At 41.5% G+C, this 17650-nt stretch overlaps 1 protein-coding gene across 4 annotated transcripts in view; it reads right to left on the reverse strand.

The window, feature by feature from the left end:
• Positions 1-17650, reverse strand: part of LOC122869547 (oxysterol-binding protein-related protein 7-like) — a 41332-nt gene that overhangs the window by 7980 nt on the left and 15702 nt on the right. For 2 of the 4 annotated variants that reach the window (XM_044182687.1, XM_044182688.1), the window contains exons 9-20: positions 17334-17423; positions 17078-17234; positions 16555-16688; positions 13419-13511; positions 12693-12873; positions 12497-12571; positions 11162-11376; positions 10493-10630; positions 10330-10393; positions 10148-10226; positions 4758-4902; positions 4462-4612 (exon numbers count right to left, since the gene is read on the reverse strand). In XM_044182687.1, coding sequence (XP_044038622.1) covers positions 4462-4612; positions 4758-4902; positions 10148-10226; positions 10330-10393; positions 10493-10630; positions 11162-11376; positions 12497-12571; positions 12693-12873; positions 13419-13511; positions 16555-16688; positions 17078-17234; positions 17334-17423 — 1522 coding nt within the window. The remainder of the gene's footprint in view (positions 1-4461; positions 4613-4757; positions 4903-10147; positions 10227-10329; positions 10394-10492; positions 10631-11161; positions 11377-12496; positions 12572-12692; positions 12874-13418; positions 13512-16554; positions 16689-17077; positions 17235-17333; positions 17424-17650) is intronic. The other 2 variants (XM_044182689.1, XM_044182690.1) reach the window with 1 other exon arrangement.

Here is a 17650-nt window from a genome sequence, read left to right on the forward strand (position 1 = left end):
AAAATCTGTATAGCACATTCTTAACCACTTTGCCTCCTAAAACATCACCTTAAAGAGCTAAGTTGTAGGCACTAACATGCCTGTATTTTTAGCTGAGAGCCAAACTGCCACCATTATTCACCGATTCGAGATATGCATTTTAGTTATATGGCATCATCTAGTAAAACTATCCAACATTCTACTTTTGTTACAACTAATTGAAAGGCATTCTCTTGCCTCCACAATTGGATATTGTGTGTGCTGCACACACGGGTGATAATGATTCTGCAAATTAATAGATTGATATTCTGAAAGCAATGTGTTAGTTTGCAATGCTGCTAAAGAACTGCTTAACTCATCTCAGGTCCTTCCTCCATGTGTTGGAAGTTGCAAACAGTTTCACACATGTAGGAAAACGGGGGAAAAATGGAATAAAAAAGAAAAGAAAAAAAAAGTAATCCGTTCATGATTTGTGCCAGGTATCGCGCAAATCTCAAAACAGACAGCCTTGTGACGCATAACCGGTTGAAACTGCTATCCGGTCCTTTGTAATAAGGCCCAGAACAATAACAGGTCTAAAATAGTCATTTTAAACTGATGCAATTTAATCTGAGGTTCTGAAAAATAAAGTGTGACAGTATTGTAAAGAGATCCTTATCTCGCGAGTGGTATTGCAAACTGCACTGACAGTTTGTTTCTGGGATCCTAAATCACACTTCTGTCCACCTTGCTGGGGAGGGTTCAAAAACTCCCAAACATCCAGGAAGTCTACCTCCCCTGAGGGTAAGAAGTGACTGCTTGTGGGATCGTGGGGGGAAGATGGTGTGATACGGCATTCCCATCATAAGATGATAAAATATTGGAGACCACAGGAATAAATTGTTAAATAAAATAACAATATCAATGTGTGCCATGTCTAAGAGACTCAAGAGTCTCAGAGTGACTGCAGAATAACTAAATGAGAAGTCATAGCAAACCTTTAACTGACAAGTCTGATCTAATGAAGTGCTTTGCCTTTAGTGCAGTATTCTATTGGAAAAGACACCTAACTGTATGACATGGTTAAGTCCACAGGAAATGTTATATCTATGTCCACAGCCTGCGGCTGACATCTCACAGACCTACTCTGATATAGACAGAGAAATTCATGAATGACTATGTGCTAACCCTAACCAACATTCTCTCAAACTTGCACTTAGAGATTTTGCAGACATGCCAGAGCCTGGGAAAAGGGGCTATCTATCCTTTTGAGCCAAGAGATGTTGTGTTTGGTTTTGTTTTGGTTGTGTCATTTCTTCTCTTAAATGGAGAGGTCCATGCCAAGTGCTGTTAAACCACAAGAACCATCCTAAGGGGGGAATGAATGCCAGAATGGATCTATGCCACGCAGTGCAGGAGAGAGTCAATCGAGGGACACAAGTGCAAGGACGGTGCCAACAAGCGGTTGTGGCCAGAAGGAAACGTCCCTTACCTGAGGATGACCACATGAGTGCAAGAACTCAGGTGGACAGGACACAGACTAGGATGATGTAAGAGGCTCACCACTGAATGGAAGCTCAGATGACCATGAGGATGACTCGTATCCTCTTTTTGCACAATGCTCAGAGTGCTTTGACTGAAGCACCACTGGGAAATAAGACAGATCACACAGGAGAAAAAACTGCTTGCTGCTGGCCATCAGAACATGGCCCCCAGCAAGAGACTGGACCATGCAAACAACAGAAATCTGACTGTTGGGTGTGTCAACAACTACCACCTTCAACTTACTCGCCAATGTTAACTGCACTTCCTTTCACTGCAGTGGACTGGAAAAAGTATGACTTGTATGCTTTGGCTGGAGAGCTCAATAAAACTAACAAAGATTGTTATTTTCCAGGACATCACTCATCTTCCCTCCCAGACTCTCAGAAAGAAATAGTTGATTTTGTCATATCCAGGTTAATCGGTATTATTGACCTCCAGGTGTCAGTATCTCCAGTGTACATAAGGTACTGAGTTTCCACATACACACAATACAGCGCTGCTAATCTGACAGGGCAAGATAATTGTGAAATAACAAGTGTAGCACTAGCTCCTATGCTAAGTAATTTGAATTGATCCCGTTCAGGGGCAGAGATCTCAACCTCTATAAGTAACTCTGCTGAACTGTACTACTGTAAATCTTCAATAACCTTAGAGATTTTCCCCCCCATATCAATTTCAATGCTAGAATGTTCATAAATTATTGTTAGAATATTCTGCTTTTGCAATAATTCTGATCCAACCCCTAAATTGATCATGCACAGTCCAATATTGATACATTTAGTAACTAATAATTGTTTTAAAGTCACCGAAATTAATGTAACTTCTTAGCTGTCCATCTATAAATGTGTTTAAATGATGCACTGTAGCTGATTTAGACCAGGAAGCGGAACAAGGTTTAGTTTAATTGTATTAAGTACATGGATTTGATCCAGTAGATTACCTAATGGGATTATTGGGGCCTCTGGGATCCTCTATTGTGCGTTTTGTTTTTGTGACAGTAATAGTCATTTTTACAACACTTTCTTTAATAACCGCGCATATCATTTCTACTAACATTATGGTTAAGCAAATCTTTTTTTGAATATGAGTTTTTCAAAATAAACACAGAACAGACAACCTCAAATATGCAGAAACTATTGACGTGTCACCTGATCAGAATCAAACCCTACCTACCTCTCATCTTGTAAGGCACAATTATTCAAATAATGATTCAGATTCTGCTAATAAAGGTTATCACCTAGTTGAGCTGTAAACCATTAGACAGTAGTTTGATAAAAAGAAATCTAAAGTAGAAGGTTTGATTTATGGAAAACCCTTAGGTATTTGTAAATTAATTGGGAGCTGAGGGGGATGCAGTTGCATGACCTAATTAGCAATCACAATAAGTGTGGTACCTATATTCATTACATTTTATAATTAGTCTGATATATTTTGTTCCGAGTTATCTTTGAATTTTAAAAAGTGTTGTAATCCTTTGAATATAAAAATCACCTGAAGTTGTAAGTCACGGTTAGTAATCAGGTTTTGATAGTCAAGTTTATTTATATAGCACATTTCATACGACAGCCATAGACTCAATGTGCTTAAAAATAAAAGCAAGCAAGAAAAATACGCAAAAATCATGCATACAAGATAACATAAGATAAGGAAGTATAACATATGGAAACAAAACAAGAAAAATTTGTATTACAATAAGAATGGAATAAGTAGGTAATATTAAAAAGGGAATAATAATGATAAAAATACTAATTCTATGATAAATAATTTACCTGTTAATCACACACTTTAAAACCTAACTAAAAGCTTGCGAAAAAAGATGTTTTTAGTCTGCTACAACAGTATCTTCTTTTAAAAGCAGAGTTCATGTGGTGGAGAATTCCAGAGACTAGGACCATAATGACTGAAGACACCATTTATTTCGATTTAGAATTTATTCTAGGTATATAGTGAGGAGACCTTTACTTGATAATCTAAGGGATCTGACCGGTGTGTATTCAGCGAGCATGTCAATGACATAGGAAGGCACTAAGCAATTCATAGCTTTAAAAACAGTAAGACGTATTTTATAATCAATTCTTTGTTAACTGGGAGCCAGTGAAGAGATGTTAAATAGGAGTGAAGTGTTCAAACCTTTTGGTTTTAAGTTAAAACTCTGACTGCAGCATTTTGAATAAGCTGGAGTTTATTTAACACCTGCTTTGTCAGTCCAGCAAAAAAAGTGCATTACAGTAATCGAGTCTACTGGAAATAAAAGCACGAACTAGCTTTTCAGAATCTGACTGACAGGAAGCATTTATGCAGTACTGATTTTTCAGTGAAACTTTTTTCAATGCCAATGTTTCCTTTTTCAGTTCCAGTTTTGTTTTCGATGTCAAATGTTAAAAATCATTGTCCAGGCACCATAGTTTATGTCCTATTTTGACAAAATAAATCAATAGCGCATGCAAATAAGATACTGTTACAAGTAGAATTATTGAATCGATATCCTGTATGTTGTTATACTGGCATAGATACCCACGTTACATGCTACATAGACAGTATAGGCAAAATTAATATAAGGAATTAATAGTTGTAGACAAGTGTAGTTGTAGTAGACGAAATCGCTTCCACCAGAAGTGTCTACACGGTTTTATTTTGTATTTTTTATGTGCATTTTCTGTCCTGACAGTGGAGCTGCCCTGAGAGCAGAGTTTGTACCAGAAGAGTCTCAACAGACAGACTGTGTGGACAACTTTCCCATTTGCAAACCATGTGTCATTAAAATTCACCTATATATTTATACATCCTTTCTGTATCTTTTACAACACTACAAGATTTTAGAGTCAGTCAGTGGTGACTCAGGTTGAAAGTTAGCTTATATCTAATCGCAATATGACACTATAGAATAGGTCAACACCTAAATTTGTCAGGGCATTTGAGGACTTTGCCAGTGCTCAGACTGGAAGGAATGCTACTCACTGGGCTTCCAGATACACTTTGGCGTAGGCAGGGTGTCACAGACGATGCCCTCATGCCAGAGGCCTCCAAAACGATGAACCACCTCTCCAGCCCTGTCCAGAACGACACCCTGCACCTCGTTCTTACTGTTGTCTGAGCTCCAGTAGCGAGACTGGAATATGGGGAGGAAAGGGTCAGGGTGGTTAAACAGGAGAAGAGGAAGAGTCCATGTGCATTATTCTGATTTCTAACTGAACTAGGAGTAATAGATGGACGAGAGACTGTGTGTGCATCAGTGTGCGTGCGTGCGTCCTAACCTTGACAAAGGTGATCTTGCAGGTGCAGACATCGCTCTTTGTGTTTCTGATGACCACCTCACCATAGTGCTCCAACCAGCGCTGCTGACTCAGCACGTTGTGGATACATGTCACTGCCTTGTTCCATTCATAGTGATCACCGTACCTACACACACACACACACACACACTTGATGTAATAATATTTAACCTCACTTACTTTTGGGCATTTTTGCCTGTTTTCAGACTTGTTTTCTACCTGTCCCTGAGATCGCCAGAACACCCAATGCTACGCACCCTACACGGCCCGGCGGAAGTGCTCGCAGGCGGCGTCGAGATTGTAAACAAAGGCAGGGGAAGCGCGGAGAGCTAAGAGCTAAGCTAAAGCTAACACCACACCGGCTCTCTTTACCCAACATTTTCCTTGCAAATGTACGATCATTGGTGAACAAAATGGACGAGATTCGACTCCGCATCATCAACAGCAGAATACTTTTGAACTGCAATGTCATGAACTTCACTGAAACATGGCTACACAGCGGTAAACCGGACAATGCTATTGAGCTAGCTGGATGCCACACACTACGGGCAGACAGGAGGGCAGATTGATCCGTAAGACCAGAGGCGGAGGATTGTGCATTTACGTTAAAGCTTGGTGCACGAATTGTTAGGAGACACTGCTCAGCTAACCTAGAGTTTCTTATGGTTAAATGTAGACCGTTTTATCTGCCACAGGAGTTCACTTCCACCATTATAACGGCAGCTTATATTCCTCCGGATGCTGATGCCAAGCTTGCTATGAGCATACTTCATGCGGCTATCAGTAAACAACAGACTACTGACCCAGAGGCAGCATTTATTGTTGCGGGAGATTTTAGTTACTCCAACTTAAAAGGCAGTGCTGCCCAAATTTCACCAGTATGTTTCCTGTCACACCAGAGGAAACAAAACTTTGGACCATTTCTACACAAACACGGCTGAGGCTTACGCCGTGCCCCCCCTCCCCCACCAGGGTCAATCTGATCACCTTTCTTTGTTCCTTACCCCCAAGTATTCACCTCTAATCAATCGTGTGAAGCCATCAGTGAAGACCATCAATGTATGGCCTGCGAGGGTAGACTCCACACTCCAGGACAGGTTTCAACACACAGACTGGAGTATGTTTGCCTCTCAGGCCACCTGTGGCTCTCATATGGACATAGACAGCTACACCGCCTCTGTACTGGACTACATCAACATCACCATAGACAGTGTTACAACTTAGAAGCAGACAAACATATCCAAATCAGAAGCCATGGATGAACAAGGAGGTGTGCCTCCTGTTGAAGGCACGCAACACTGCCTTCAGATCAGGTGACGCACAGTCCTACAGCAATTCCAGGGCAAATCTGAGGGGGGGGGCATCAAAAGGCCAAGCACTGCTACAAGCTAAAGTTAGAGGAGCACTTTTCCAACTCCAACACTCAACACATGTGGCAGGACATCAGCAACTACAAACCTAGACACTCCACCTCCGTAGCCATAGATGTCTCCATCCTGAATGAGCGTAATGATTTTTATGCTTGCTTCGAGAGAGACAATAGGGAAACTGCCACCAAGCTCACACCCTCAGCTGACCACTCGACCATCACACTCACCTCCACAGATGTCTACACTGCACTGAGCCGGATCAACGCGCACAAGGCTGCTGGACCAGATGGCATCCCCGGTCGCGTACTCAAGGCATGTGCAGAGTAGCTCGCTCGGTACTCTACGGATATTTTCAACCTGTCCCTCGCCCAAGCAGCTGTGCCAGCATGCTTTAAATCCACCTCCATTGTGCAAGTGCCGAAACACTCTAGTCCAACGTGCCGAACGACTACCGCCCTGTAACACTCACACCCATTGTTATGAAGTGCTTTGAGCAGCTGGTCCTGGCATACCTAAAAAAGGACTTCCTCCTATCAACACTGGACCCATACCAGTTTGCCTACCGCAGCAATAGGAGCACAGAGGATGCAGTCTCCATGGCACTGCACTCTGTACTCACACACTTGAACAATAAGAACACTTATGCACGAATGCTGTTTGTTGACTTCAGCTCTGCATTCAACACTGTCATCCCTTCCAAGTTATTCACCAAACTTGGAAAGCTGGGCATTAACACCTCCATTTGCAATTTGATTATGGACTTCCTGACAAACAGACCCCAGCTTTTTAGGTCAGGCCACAACTGCTCCACCACCATCACACTCAACACTGGCGTACCACAGGGCTGTGTGCTGAGCCCCTTCTTCTACTCCCTCTTCACACTTGACTGCAGGCCTGTGCATGGATCTAACGCCACGGCCACATTGTGCTCAGACAATAACTTGCTCCTACCACCTCCAAGACAAAAGGAGCTCATCGTGGACTACAAGAAGGAGAGAGGAGGCACACATGACCCCATCCACATTAATGGGATGGCTGTTGAGCGTGTCTCCAGCTTCAAGTTCCTGGGGACCCATATTTTCGGAGAACCAGCAGACTAGAGAGCATCCTAACCAACTGTGTCACAGTCTGGTATGGGAACTGCTCTGCTGCAGAGCGCAAGGCACTAGAGCGGGTGGTGAAAACTGCCCAGCGCATCACAGGGCCACCACTTCCAGCCATTGAGGACATCCAGAGGAAACGCTGTCTGCGTTGAGCCCGCAACATTCTTAAGGACTCCTCTCACCCCGCTCAGAGACTGTTCTCTCCCTTGCCTTCTGGCAGGCACCTCAGCTGCCTCCGGACAAGGACCAGCAGACTGAGAAACAGCTTTTTTAATCTATTGTATATCATTTTTTGAGTAGCATAAAGGGAACTACAAAATAGAATCTCATTATACAACCCTGTGATACAGTGCATCTAGGAAGTATTCACATTTTTTTTGTTATGTTACAGCCTTATTCCAAAATTGATTAAATTCATTATTTTCCTCAAAATTCTACAAACAATACCTCATAATGACAACGTGAAAGAAGTTTGTTTGAAATCTTCGCAAATTTATTAAAAAAAAAACGTACATAAGTATTCACAGCCTTTGCTCAATACTTTGAAGCACCTTTGGCACCAATTACAGCTTCAAGTCTTTTTGAGTATGATGCTACAAGCTTGGCACACCTATTTTTGGACAGTTTCTCCTATTCTTCTTTGCAGGACCTCTCAAGCTCAGATCAGGTTGGAAGGGGAGCGTTTGTGCACAGCCATTTTCAGATCTCTCCAGAGATGTTCAGTCAGGTTCAAGTCTGGGCTCTGGCTGGGCCAGTCGAGGACATTCACAGAGTTGTCCCGTAGCCACTCCTTTGTTATCTTGACTGTGAGCTTAGGGTCGTTGTCGTGTTGGAAGATGAACCTTCGCCCCCAGTCTGAGGTCCAGAGCGCTCTGGAGCAGGTTATCATCAAGGATGTCTCTGTACATTGCTGCATCTTTCCCTCGATCCTGACTGGTCTCCCAGTTCCTGCCGCTGAAAAAAACATGTCCACCGCATGATGCTGCCACCACCATGCTTCACTGTAGGGATGGTATTGGCCAGGTGATAAGCGGTGCCCAGTGTCCTCCAGACATGACGCTTGCCATTCAGGCAAAAGAGTTAAATCTTTGTTTCATCAGACCAGAGAATTTTGTTTCCTTCAGATGCCTTTTGGCAAACTCCAGGCAGGCTGTCGTGCCTTTTACTGACGAGTGGCCACTCTACCATACAGGCCTGAATGGTGGAGTGCTGCAGAGATGGTTGTTCTTCTGGAAGGTTCTCCCCTCTCCACAGAGAAACGCTGGAGCTCTGTCAGTCAGGGAGGTGACCAAGAACCCGATGGTCACTCTAAGGCCTTTCTCCCCCGATTGCTCAGTTTGGCCGGGTGGCCAGCTCTAGGAAGAGTCCTGGTCATTTCAAACGGATGATGGAGGCCACTGTGCTCATTGGGACCTTCAATGCTGCAGAAATTTTTCTGTACCCTTCCCCAGATCTGTGCCTCAATACAAGCCTGTCTCAGAGGTCTACAGACAATTCCTTGTACTTGATGGCTTGGTTTGTGCTCTGACATCCACTGTTAACTGTGGGACCTTATATAGACCGGTGTGTGCCTTTCCAAATTATGTCCAATCAACTGAATTTACCACAGGGGGACTCCAATCAAGTTGTAGAAACATCTCAAGGATGATCAGTGGAAACAGGATACACCTGAGCTCAATTTTGAGTGTCATGGCAAAGGCTGTGAATACTTAAGTACATGTGATTTTTTTCGTTTTATATTTTTAATAAATTTGCAAAGATTTCAAACAAACTTCTTTCACGTTGTCATTATGAGGTATTGTTTGTAATTTTGAGGAAAATAATTAATTTAATCCATTTTGGAATAAGGCTGTAACATAAAATGTGGAAAAAGTGAAGCGCTGTGAATACTTTCCAGATGCACTGTATAAAATTATCAGTAGATCTATCTTGTATTCTCTGCTTTTATTTGGGGAGGTAAAGTCTTAAGACTATATACTGTAAGTGTACTGTACCTTCCACATGAGTCAGGTGGGCTTGGTCTACCTAATATGAAATTACATTACTGGGCTGCACAACTAAAACTGCTGAAGCAATGGTTTAAAAAAATCTGTGCGTGGGCTTGAAGAGAAAACAATGATGTATTACCTTTGGATTAAATTTATGCCCTTTACTGTGAATGAAAAATCTTAGGAAAATAACAAACAACCCAAACATATTTCACTCAGTGAGAATATGGGACTGTTCTCATAAATTTGTGAACTGGAATAAGCCTGTATCACCCTATTCCCCTATATGAAGAACCCAGGATCATGTCAGTATCTATATTTAGTGACAATATTTTCAAACAGTGGGCAGAAAAAGGCATTCTAACTGTTGCTAGCTTGTATGATAATGGAGCACTTCTCTCATTTAAACGATTCAAGAAAAATATGGAGGTAACCAGATCACAATTTTTTCTAATTTTTGCAATTAAGAAGCTGTATATGCAATTTTTATAGCGCCAATTCATAACAGAAGTTCTCATTGCGCTTTTCCTATAGAGCAGGTCTAGACCGTACTCTTTATAATATTAATACAGTCATGAAAAGGAGAGTCTAAAATTTCAAATGAGTATATTAACATCTTAACATACTGTATGCAAATATTTATATGAATTTATGGATTATTGTACACAAATTGGGGTCCACCTCTGCATTACTTGATTGGAATAGTCGACAATGGTTTCTCAACATGATGTTTTGACTGTATAGTATGCTTTTTTGGTATACTGTTTTCAGTATTTTATGAGCAGGTGCAGTCAGTTCTACTACTGTAAGGTTGTACTTAATTATACTAGATAGTAGTTTATACTACTGTTGTACATCTAGCTGTTATCTGCTGCATTGTGTGAGTGGTGTTAAATGAAGCAGTGGCTCACTTGGGCAGGGTAACATTGACCGGTCCAGAAGAGATTATCTCCACTGACTTCCCCCAAAACTTGTTCTTCCATCTCTGATCTGAGAGCAGTCAGACAGACAGAAAAAAACAGAGCATTAGGTTTGACTCCACTTACACAGTACAGATGCATCCAGCACTCATCTCTAAGCACAATGCTCCTACCTTGCCAGAAAGTGAAGTTTTCTGACTCTGCGTGGCAGGCAGAGATGGGCGGATGATGGCTGACCTGAAAGCACAACATATAACACAGCATTACAGTTTGTTGTAAACCCAGATGTTGAGGTTTGGTCAGCATGCAGTGTCTATATCCTTCTCTGTTGGTTACCTGCTCACTGATGAAGCGGAAGCCTCTGTCTTCTCTTTGACTCTCGTAAGTTTCTCCCAGAACAGGGTTGAAGGGTTTGTAGCGATTTCTCCAGGATGCCCATGCATATCCAGAGATGGAGAACACTGCCACGTACACCTGGGAACATGCTTTTTTTTTTTTATTAATGAACTTACCACTGAACTCAACTGTATCTCATCTCCAGCTGGTTAGGAATATACAGTGGTGTGAAAAAGTGTTTGCCCACTTCCTGATTTCTTATTTTTTTGCATGTTTGTCACACTTTAATGTTTCAGATCAAACTAATTTAAATATTAGTCAAAGATAACACAAATAAAAAAAACTGCAGTTTTTAAATGAAGGTTGCTATTATTAAGGGAAAACTAAATCCAAACCTACATGGCCCTGTGTGAAATAGTGATTGCCCCCTAAACCTAATAACTGGTTGGGCCTCCCTTAGCAACAACAACTGCAATCAGTTATTAGGTTTCCCTTAATAATAACAACCTTCATTTAAAAACTGCATTTTGTGTTTACTTCTGTTATCTTTGATTAATATTTAATTTTGTTTGATGACCTGAAACATTTAAGTGTGACAAACATGCAAAAAAATAAATCAGGAATGGGGCAAAACACTTTTCCCCACCACTGTAAGTAAACACAACTCACCATTCTCTCATATGGATCATCAATGTTGTTGGCGATGTCCAGTAGCTCGGAGTACTCCAGCTCTTCGCTGAGTCTCTGCAGCAAAGACACTGGCTCATTGAGAGCGACTGGCATGGAGACTCTGGACAGGTCCTTGCCTATGTTGTTGTACAAGATGGTCATGATGCCAATGTGGCTGTTGTCTGTTCCTGGGGCGGGGAGGTCAGTGCGACGACCTGGATCACGGCAACACAAATTAGTACAATTAAAGCAAATTGAAACATCCCAAAATGCTTCTCATAAGATAAAAATGCACAAAAGTAGTAAAGCAACATGACATAATATACGCATGGAAATATAACAAAGGCATGTGTAAACATGAGTCTCTTTAGTGAGCTACTTTTTAAAGATGACCACAGATCTTAGGTCCAGTGGAAGTCCAGTAATTTAGGAGGCACAACCTCTAGGGTAGTGGATCCCTAACTTTTCTAAACCAGGGTACCCTTTCATTAAGAGTTTGTATTCATGGCATCCCCCTTGTCAGTTTCAGTATTTTAAATTATTTGACTTTTGCATCAGATTTCGCTCATGAAGTGCCTAGTGTATAACATTTATTTATAACCATATATAGCCTGTAATGTTAGGGGACTCCTAAATGATACTGTTGTGTGATACCACATGTATTTAGGATACTCCAAATCCTAAGAAGCACTTGTAAATTAAATGGTTAGAGGATATGTAGATGTAGAAGGGATACAGGCCTGTACTATATCAATCAGTGTGTTTACTGCACTTTAGGCACTGGGTGACAAATGCCTTTTGCAGTAATGATTTCTTAAACATCATTTATACCTTTAAATACCATTATAGTAAACCCACTTTCCATAATTGGGGTAGGGGATTAGAGTAACCCGATTTATCAAGCTAGATTTCTCTGGGATTTCATGTATGTTTAACCTGGTTTCTAATTAGCTTTTTACACGCGAACATGTGCATGACAGACTTCAGAGAGAGAAAGTATCACTGTGACAGCCGAGTGGCTGGATCAAAGAAATTATCTTTACGTGATCAAAGTCTGCCTAAAACTTGTGTCACCAAGTAGTTTAAAGGTCTAAATAGGTTTGTTTCACCAGCTCAACGACTGACTGCTTATAAAATTCAGACACATTTACACTGTAACAAAAAGCTGTGCGCTTTCACTACTGAGCCTGTCCTCTCACTGTGCCACCGGGAAGCAGCATCTTGTATCTCTGGTCTAAAATCAGTACTGAAGAGCCTAGACTGGTGACCCAGCAGTACACAGTAGACATCACTGCACTCATTCACAGCATAAACGAAACACAATGGTGGCGTTACCAGTATTAGTGGGCACTGGGCTGGGTTTGTCAGGAGCACTGTTCAGACTGGCCCTGTAGTTAAGGGTAGCAGTGGCTGTGGAGGAGAGAGTCAGTGATTCTGTCAATTCAAAGTTAATCTTCAGTTTTGTTGGTCAGAAAATGCTGGAGAGGTGGCTGGGCAGTATGGTCTGACTGCTACTGGCTACAGGACTCACCATGTCCCTCTTCAGGTTCTGAGTTGCTGGTGGTGGTGATGTCACTCAGGCCTGACTCATCCGAAGCCTCTGCCTCTGATGAGCTCTCGCACACGATCACCTCACTGGCATCAAAATACTCTGCCATGGATTCTGCCACTGAGGGCGCACGATGACATTGACGACCCATAGATGGTGTCCTCTGTGAGCGAGCGCAGAGGAGAGGAGAAAAGGATTTGTGGCTCAAACTATATTTTGTAAATAAACAGTTTTTACAAAGTAAGAGTTGGAGCCAGACCATTAGCCAACAGGCATGTGGAGTATCACACACACACACAGGGAAGTAACATGCAAAACACAAACACTCAACACACACAGTAGAGTTGAACGTTCAATTCCCACTGGTGCCACACCCAAAATGTCTATACGCATTGTTCTTTCCAGCTCTTGGGTACAACTGTCCGAATAACATGAAGTGACTAACCTGAGCCTCACCAACCATATGACAACACTGTCATTCATTTGTATTTTCTTGTAACAGACTGTATCACAAGGGCAAAAAATTCACTTTGTCCAACATGTGCTCTGCTGTAATAGCTTCTGGGAGAATTATGTCAAGATTTTAAACAAATTTCATATGCAAGATGAAAATGAATGCAAATGAATGACAGCGGGATAATGAAATTGACATGCAAAAAAACCAACAAAAAAACACTTTCACAGACCAACGCACAACGTTGTACACACCTGGTCAGGACGGACGGTGCAGAAGGATTCATCAGTAGAGTCAGAGGACAGGGAAAGCGAGTGGACTTTGGTCAGACGTGACTGTATGTCCAGCTAAACACACATGCATGGACATGCACACGCACAGACCAGCCATGCAAGACACATGAAGAGGAAACAGAGGATCAAAAATAAACGGTCAATGTCATGCAGACTCCAGAGCTTTCACACAGCACGTGGTGTTGATCAACGTGTCGCTCTATTGTCCAACTGTTAAAGGTGCTACTGATAACACTGATAACATCCAGCCACTAGATAGCGCACTCCCCCTCCCATTCCAGTGGATGCCAGTTCGTTGCACAACCTGCATATTTTCATGGTCGAGTGTGTGTCATATCGAGTGATGAATCTTTCGTGAAAGAGTAATGAATTCTTTTTGCAACATATAGCTACACATTAGCTAGAGATTTAGGTTACTGTTTGCGGTGCAGTTTCATGTAACTATCTATGGTAATCTTAGGATATGGCTAGCTAGCTTGAGGTAACCCTTTTTCCACCCCATCATTTAATAATTATAGGGTCCCTTTATTGCAATTACTGTAAAATGACATTTTAGTCATCCTTACACTATAAGACATTAGGTAAATATTTACATTTTAATCCAATCAAAGCGTACAGTACGTTGTAGAAATGCTATAAACCCTACAGCGCTCGACATTAGACAGACAGCTACAGTGAAAGTTGATGTTAGCTAACATTAGTCGAAGTGTTTTCTTGCTGAAAACAAATCTCATAGCGCCACACAGCAACAATGGCTACAGGGAGAAAGGACGATGATAGTATGTCAGTATTTTCAGATTGTTATATTAACGTGAGTACCGTAGCTGTTGAGCTCAACACAGCTGGCTACATGGCTAGCTAGCCACAAGTAAGTTACCTCAGCTAAGTGTCTCATAATAGGACTAACGTTAAACTGCTATATGAGATGACACCCTCAATAACAGTCACATTTTGGGTCCAAACAGTATAATGAGTAGATTTGCAGTATCGTAGAAAAGGTTTCAGTCGTAGTCATCTGGACACTGTTCAGAATCAAGGCGTTTCGGCTCCCATCCGGAAGTCATTCTCAATTGTGAAAAATGGACCGGGAACTCAGAAATTTAAGCTACTCTGTTAATTAAGCCCTGCCCTCAGGAAGGAGTCTTCCTGAGTATCTGCTGATTACCCTGCCTAGTTTCACCTGAAACTGACCTAATTGTGACCTAATCGGATGGGAGCCGAAACGTCTTGATTCTGAAAACAGTGACAGTGACATGACACATTGGTAATATATTGGGATCCCACGTCCACTCCGTCCTTAAAGAAGAGCGACCGTCTTTTCATAAGCTGACCAGTGACTCATCAATCAAGTTGCCCGGCATAAATTTGTACTGGCCCCGGGCTATCAGTTATGTCGGCCCCTGGCCCACTTCTAAATCCCCTCTGATACACATCTTTGTTATAACATTACATTGTTTGTTCCACGTGATACCAACATCGTTATACTATTGGCTCACAAGCCGTGTTCCAAGAACCAAACGTCAGACAACTCACACAGATAAAAAAAAAACAAAAAAAAAACATTAATTTCGGACCTGTCAATTTTTAAAATGATTAATTCACAATCAATTTTTTTTAGGAAAAGTGATTATTATTAGTTATTCCGCACCTTTCTAAAAGCTCTGTGGATGTTTGTTGTTTTGTTTTTTTAAATATTCGTCTTCATAAAAATGTCATCAATATAACCTTTAACAGGGCCAAAGGACAAAACTGCATCTTTGTTTTGGTCAACAGTATTTGAATGGGTCAATTAGGTATTTTTGCTGCACTAGTTGAAGTTTTAAAAAAATGTTTTAGCAAGTTAACTTAGTTTGCCACCAAGTGTTAATTAGGTTCTATTAATTGGAAATATATATATTTTTTTTAAAGTTTTAGGGGGCACTCCAGTTATTTAGTATTTCACTTCCATTGGGTGGTCCAATGGTCAAAAATCCATGCAGCAGAGGCAGGATTCTTTCCTCAGGCTACATCCACACTACTACTCCGTCCAGACGAGTGTTTCAGCCCCGTTTCAGAAATAATCTCCATCCATAGAGATTTCTTTGCTTGGACCGACGACGAGGCATACACAACAAGGTCAGCAACACCTGTAATTCGTTACCTATGTTAAATGAATTAACTGGTAGACGAGGCTGCTGTTTTTCTTTGTTTTCTTCTGGAAAAGGGACACGTGAAAGAGGCGTGACGAATCATGAAGAACTGACAAAACTCCTCCAGAGCCACATTAAGACATTTTTCTCACAGGCTGAGTACTGCTAACCATTATATGTGGAGCGCCCCTTTGAAAATCAACCAATCAATAGGTGCAACAATTCCACAGTTGTCATAAGAATTATTTATTCCTGCTCTCTTCTCAATACAGGAATTATTGTCAGGAATTAACCGATTTGTTGATGGTTGCGCATGTAGCTCACAGTGAGAATGCAGGGTGAGAGCCAGCTGCCGGCAATCAACAAAATCAAGAAAATAAAGCCCAAAGTCACAGCAACTGATGTCCCATAGGCTGAAAAAGACAGTCACATGCAGCATGGACAGAAAACAAGCAGGCAGCTAAGTAGAAACCTCATGCAACAGCAGACAAGAAGGATTACTGAGTGCCGTCAGTTTGACAGCAGGAATTAACAAGCTCCTCGACTGACAAGACTGCTCAGTTTCAGTGTGACAACAATCGTGTTATTTGTGTCTTTGAGTGTGAAAATAGGGTGATAAAGACTTGCGGTGTGTTCGTTAAGGACACACCTGTGATAACTTGTGCCTGTCCTGCCAAGAAACAGCCCAAACCTGCTTAACTGTTACCAACAGACAGTGAGGGATTGGCCTCCATTGTCTTTTTGTAGACCAATACTAATATTTTGTCCCAATAATCAGTGTTTTAACTCTGGGACTCTAGGAGAAAAAGTGAGGAGGGGTGGTGAAGAAGTGAACACAGAGGGAAAGGGGGATAGACACTACTAAAATCATGTCTGTCAGTCTGTCAGGGTAGTTTTGAGCTTTGCTTCTGTCTGTGTGTGTGTGTGTGTGTGTGTGTGTGTGTGTGCGTGCGAGTGACAGTGTGTACCTCAGACAGTGTGCTGCAGAGTGTAGCGAGCTGCTGTGACGTGTTCTGCCTCAGGTCCGGGCCGGTCCAGGCTTGCCTCACTCTCTCTCTCTCCAAAGTCAAAACCTCATGAATGGACTTGAGAGAAGAATGAACTACAATACAACACACAGAAACTTTATGAATTACAAAAGTCCAGTTCATGCACATATCATGCTACCTGTAACAAATGCTGCAGAGAATAGTTTCAACATTTTTCAATTAAATTCATTTTAGTTTATAAAATTTCAAAAAACACTGAAGTAACCAGAACCATAAGTGACATCTTGAAATTTTGACTAAACATTTTTTTGCTTACATTAACAACATACAATTGACAATCAAATTTACACCTAAGTTTCTGTTGATTAATGAATTATTTAACAAATAATTTCAGAACAATGAACTGAGAAATGTCATGGGTATCGCGCCCTGTTTGGAAAATTCAAAACTAGCTCAATTAAACTTGTTCACAGATATCCACTGTTAGGTGGGAGGGCCGTACCCCTCTGAGAAATAGTGCAGATGTCCTGGTGAAGCTTCTTGGCCTCAGGTGAGGTGACCTGAGGGTTGGACAGCTGAGAGTAGACGTAGTCAGGGATGGACTGAGCAGATGCTCCCAAACCTGAGCTGCCATTAGTACTCAGATGGCTAGAAGTGAACTGGAGAAGACAATACAGAAGGAAAAGGAATGGTATGATAGTATGTAACAAAATTATGATGAATCACAACACTGCGTACAAGGTTAAAGGCAGCCCTACCATTCCCCCCATGGCTTCAACACGGGACAAAGTCCTGGAGTGACCAAACCCTTTCCCTGTCTTCCTCTTGGGTTTCTCCAGGGAGAGATTCTAAAACAGAGACCAACAGGGTTATAGCTTATCTCTAGAGACAAAATTCAATGTTTCTATTGCTGAATGTCCATTTGAAACTGATATTTATGGTCTGCTTTCAATAATCTATACTTTTATTCATAAAGTGACGGTAAAAATGAAGAATATATCACCTGTGTGTAATGCAATCAATATGTTTAATCACTATTTAATTTCCTACTGGGTATCAATTAAGTTATATCAGT

The sequence above is a fragment of the Siniperca chuatsi genome, linkage group LG21, assembly GCF_020085105.1.
Source record: "Siniperca chuatsi isolate FFG_IHB_CAS linkage group LG21, ASM2008510v1, whole genome shotgun sequence".
In the NCBI taxonomy this organism is placed as follows: Eukaryota; Metazoa; Chordata; class Actinopteri; order Centrarchiformes; family Sinipercidae; genus Siniperca; species Siniperca chuatsi.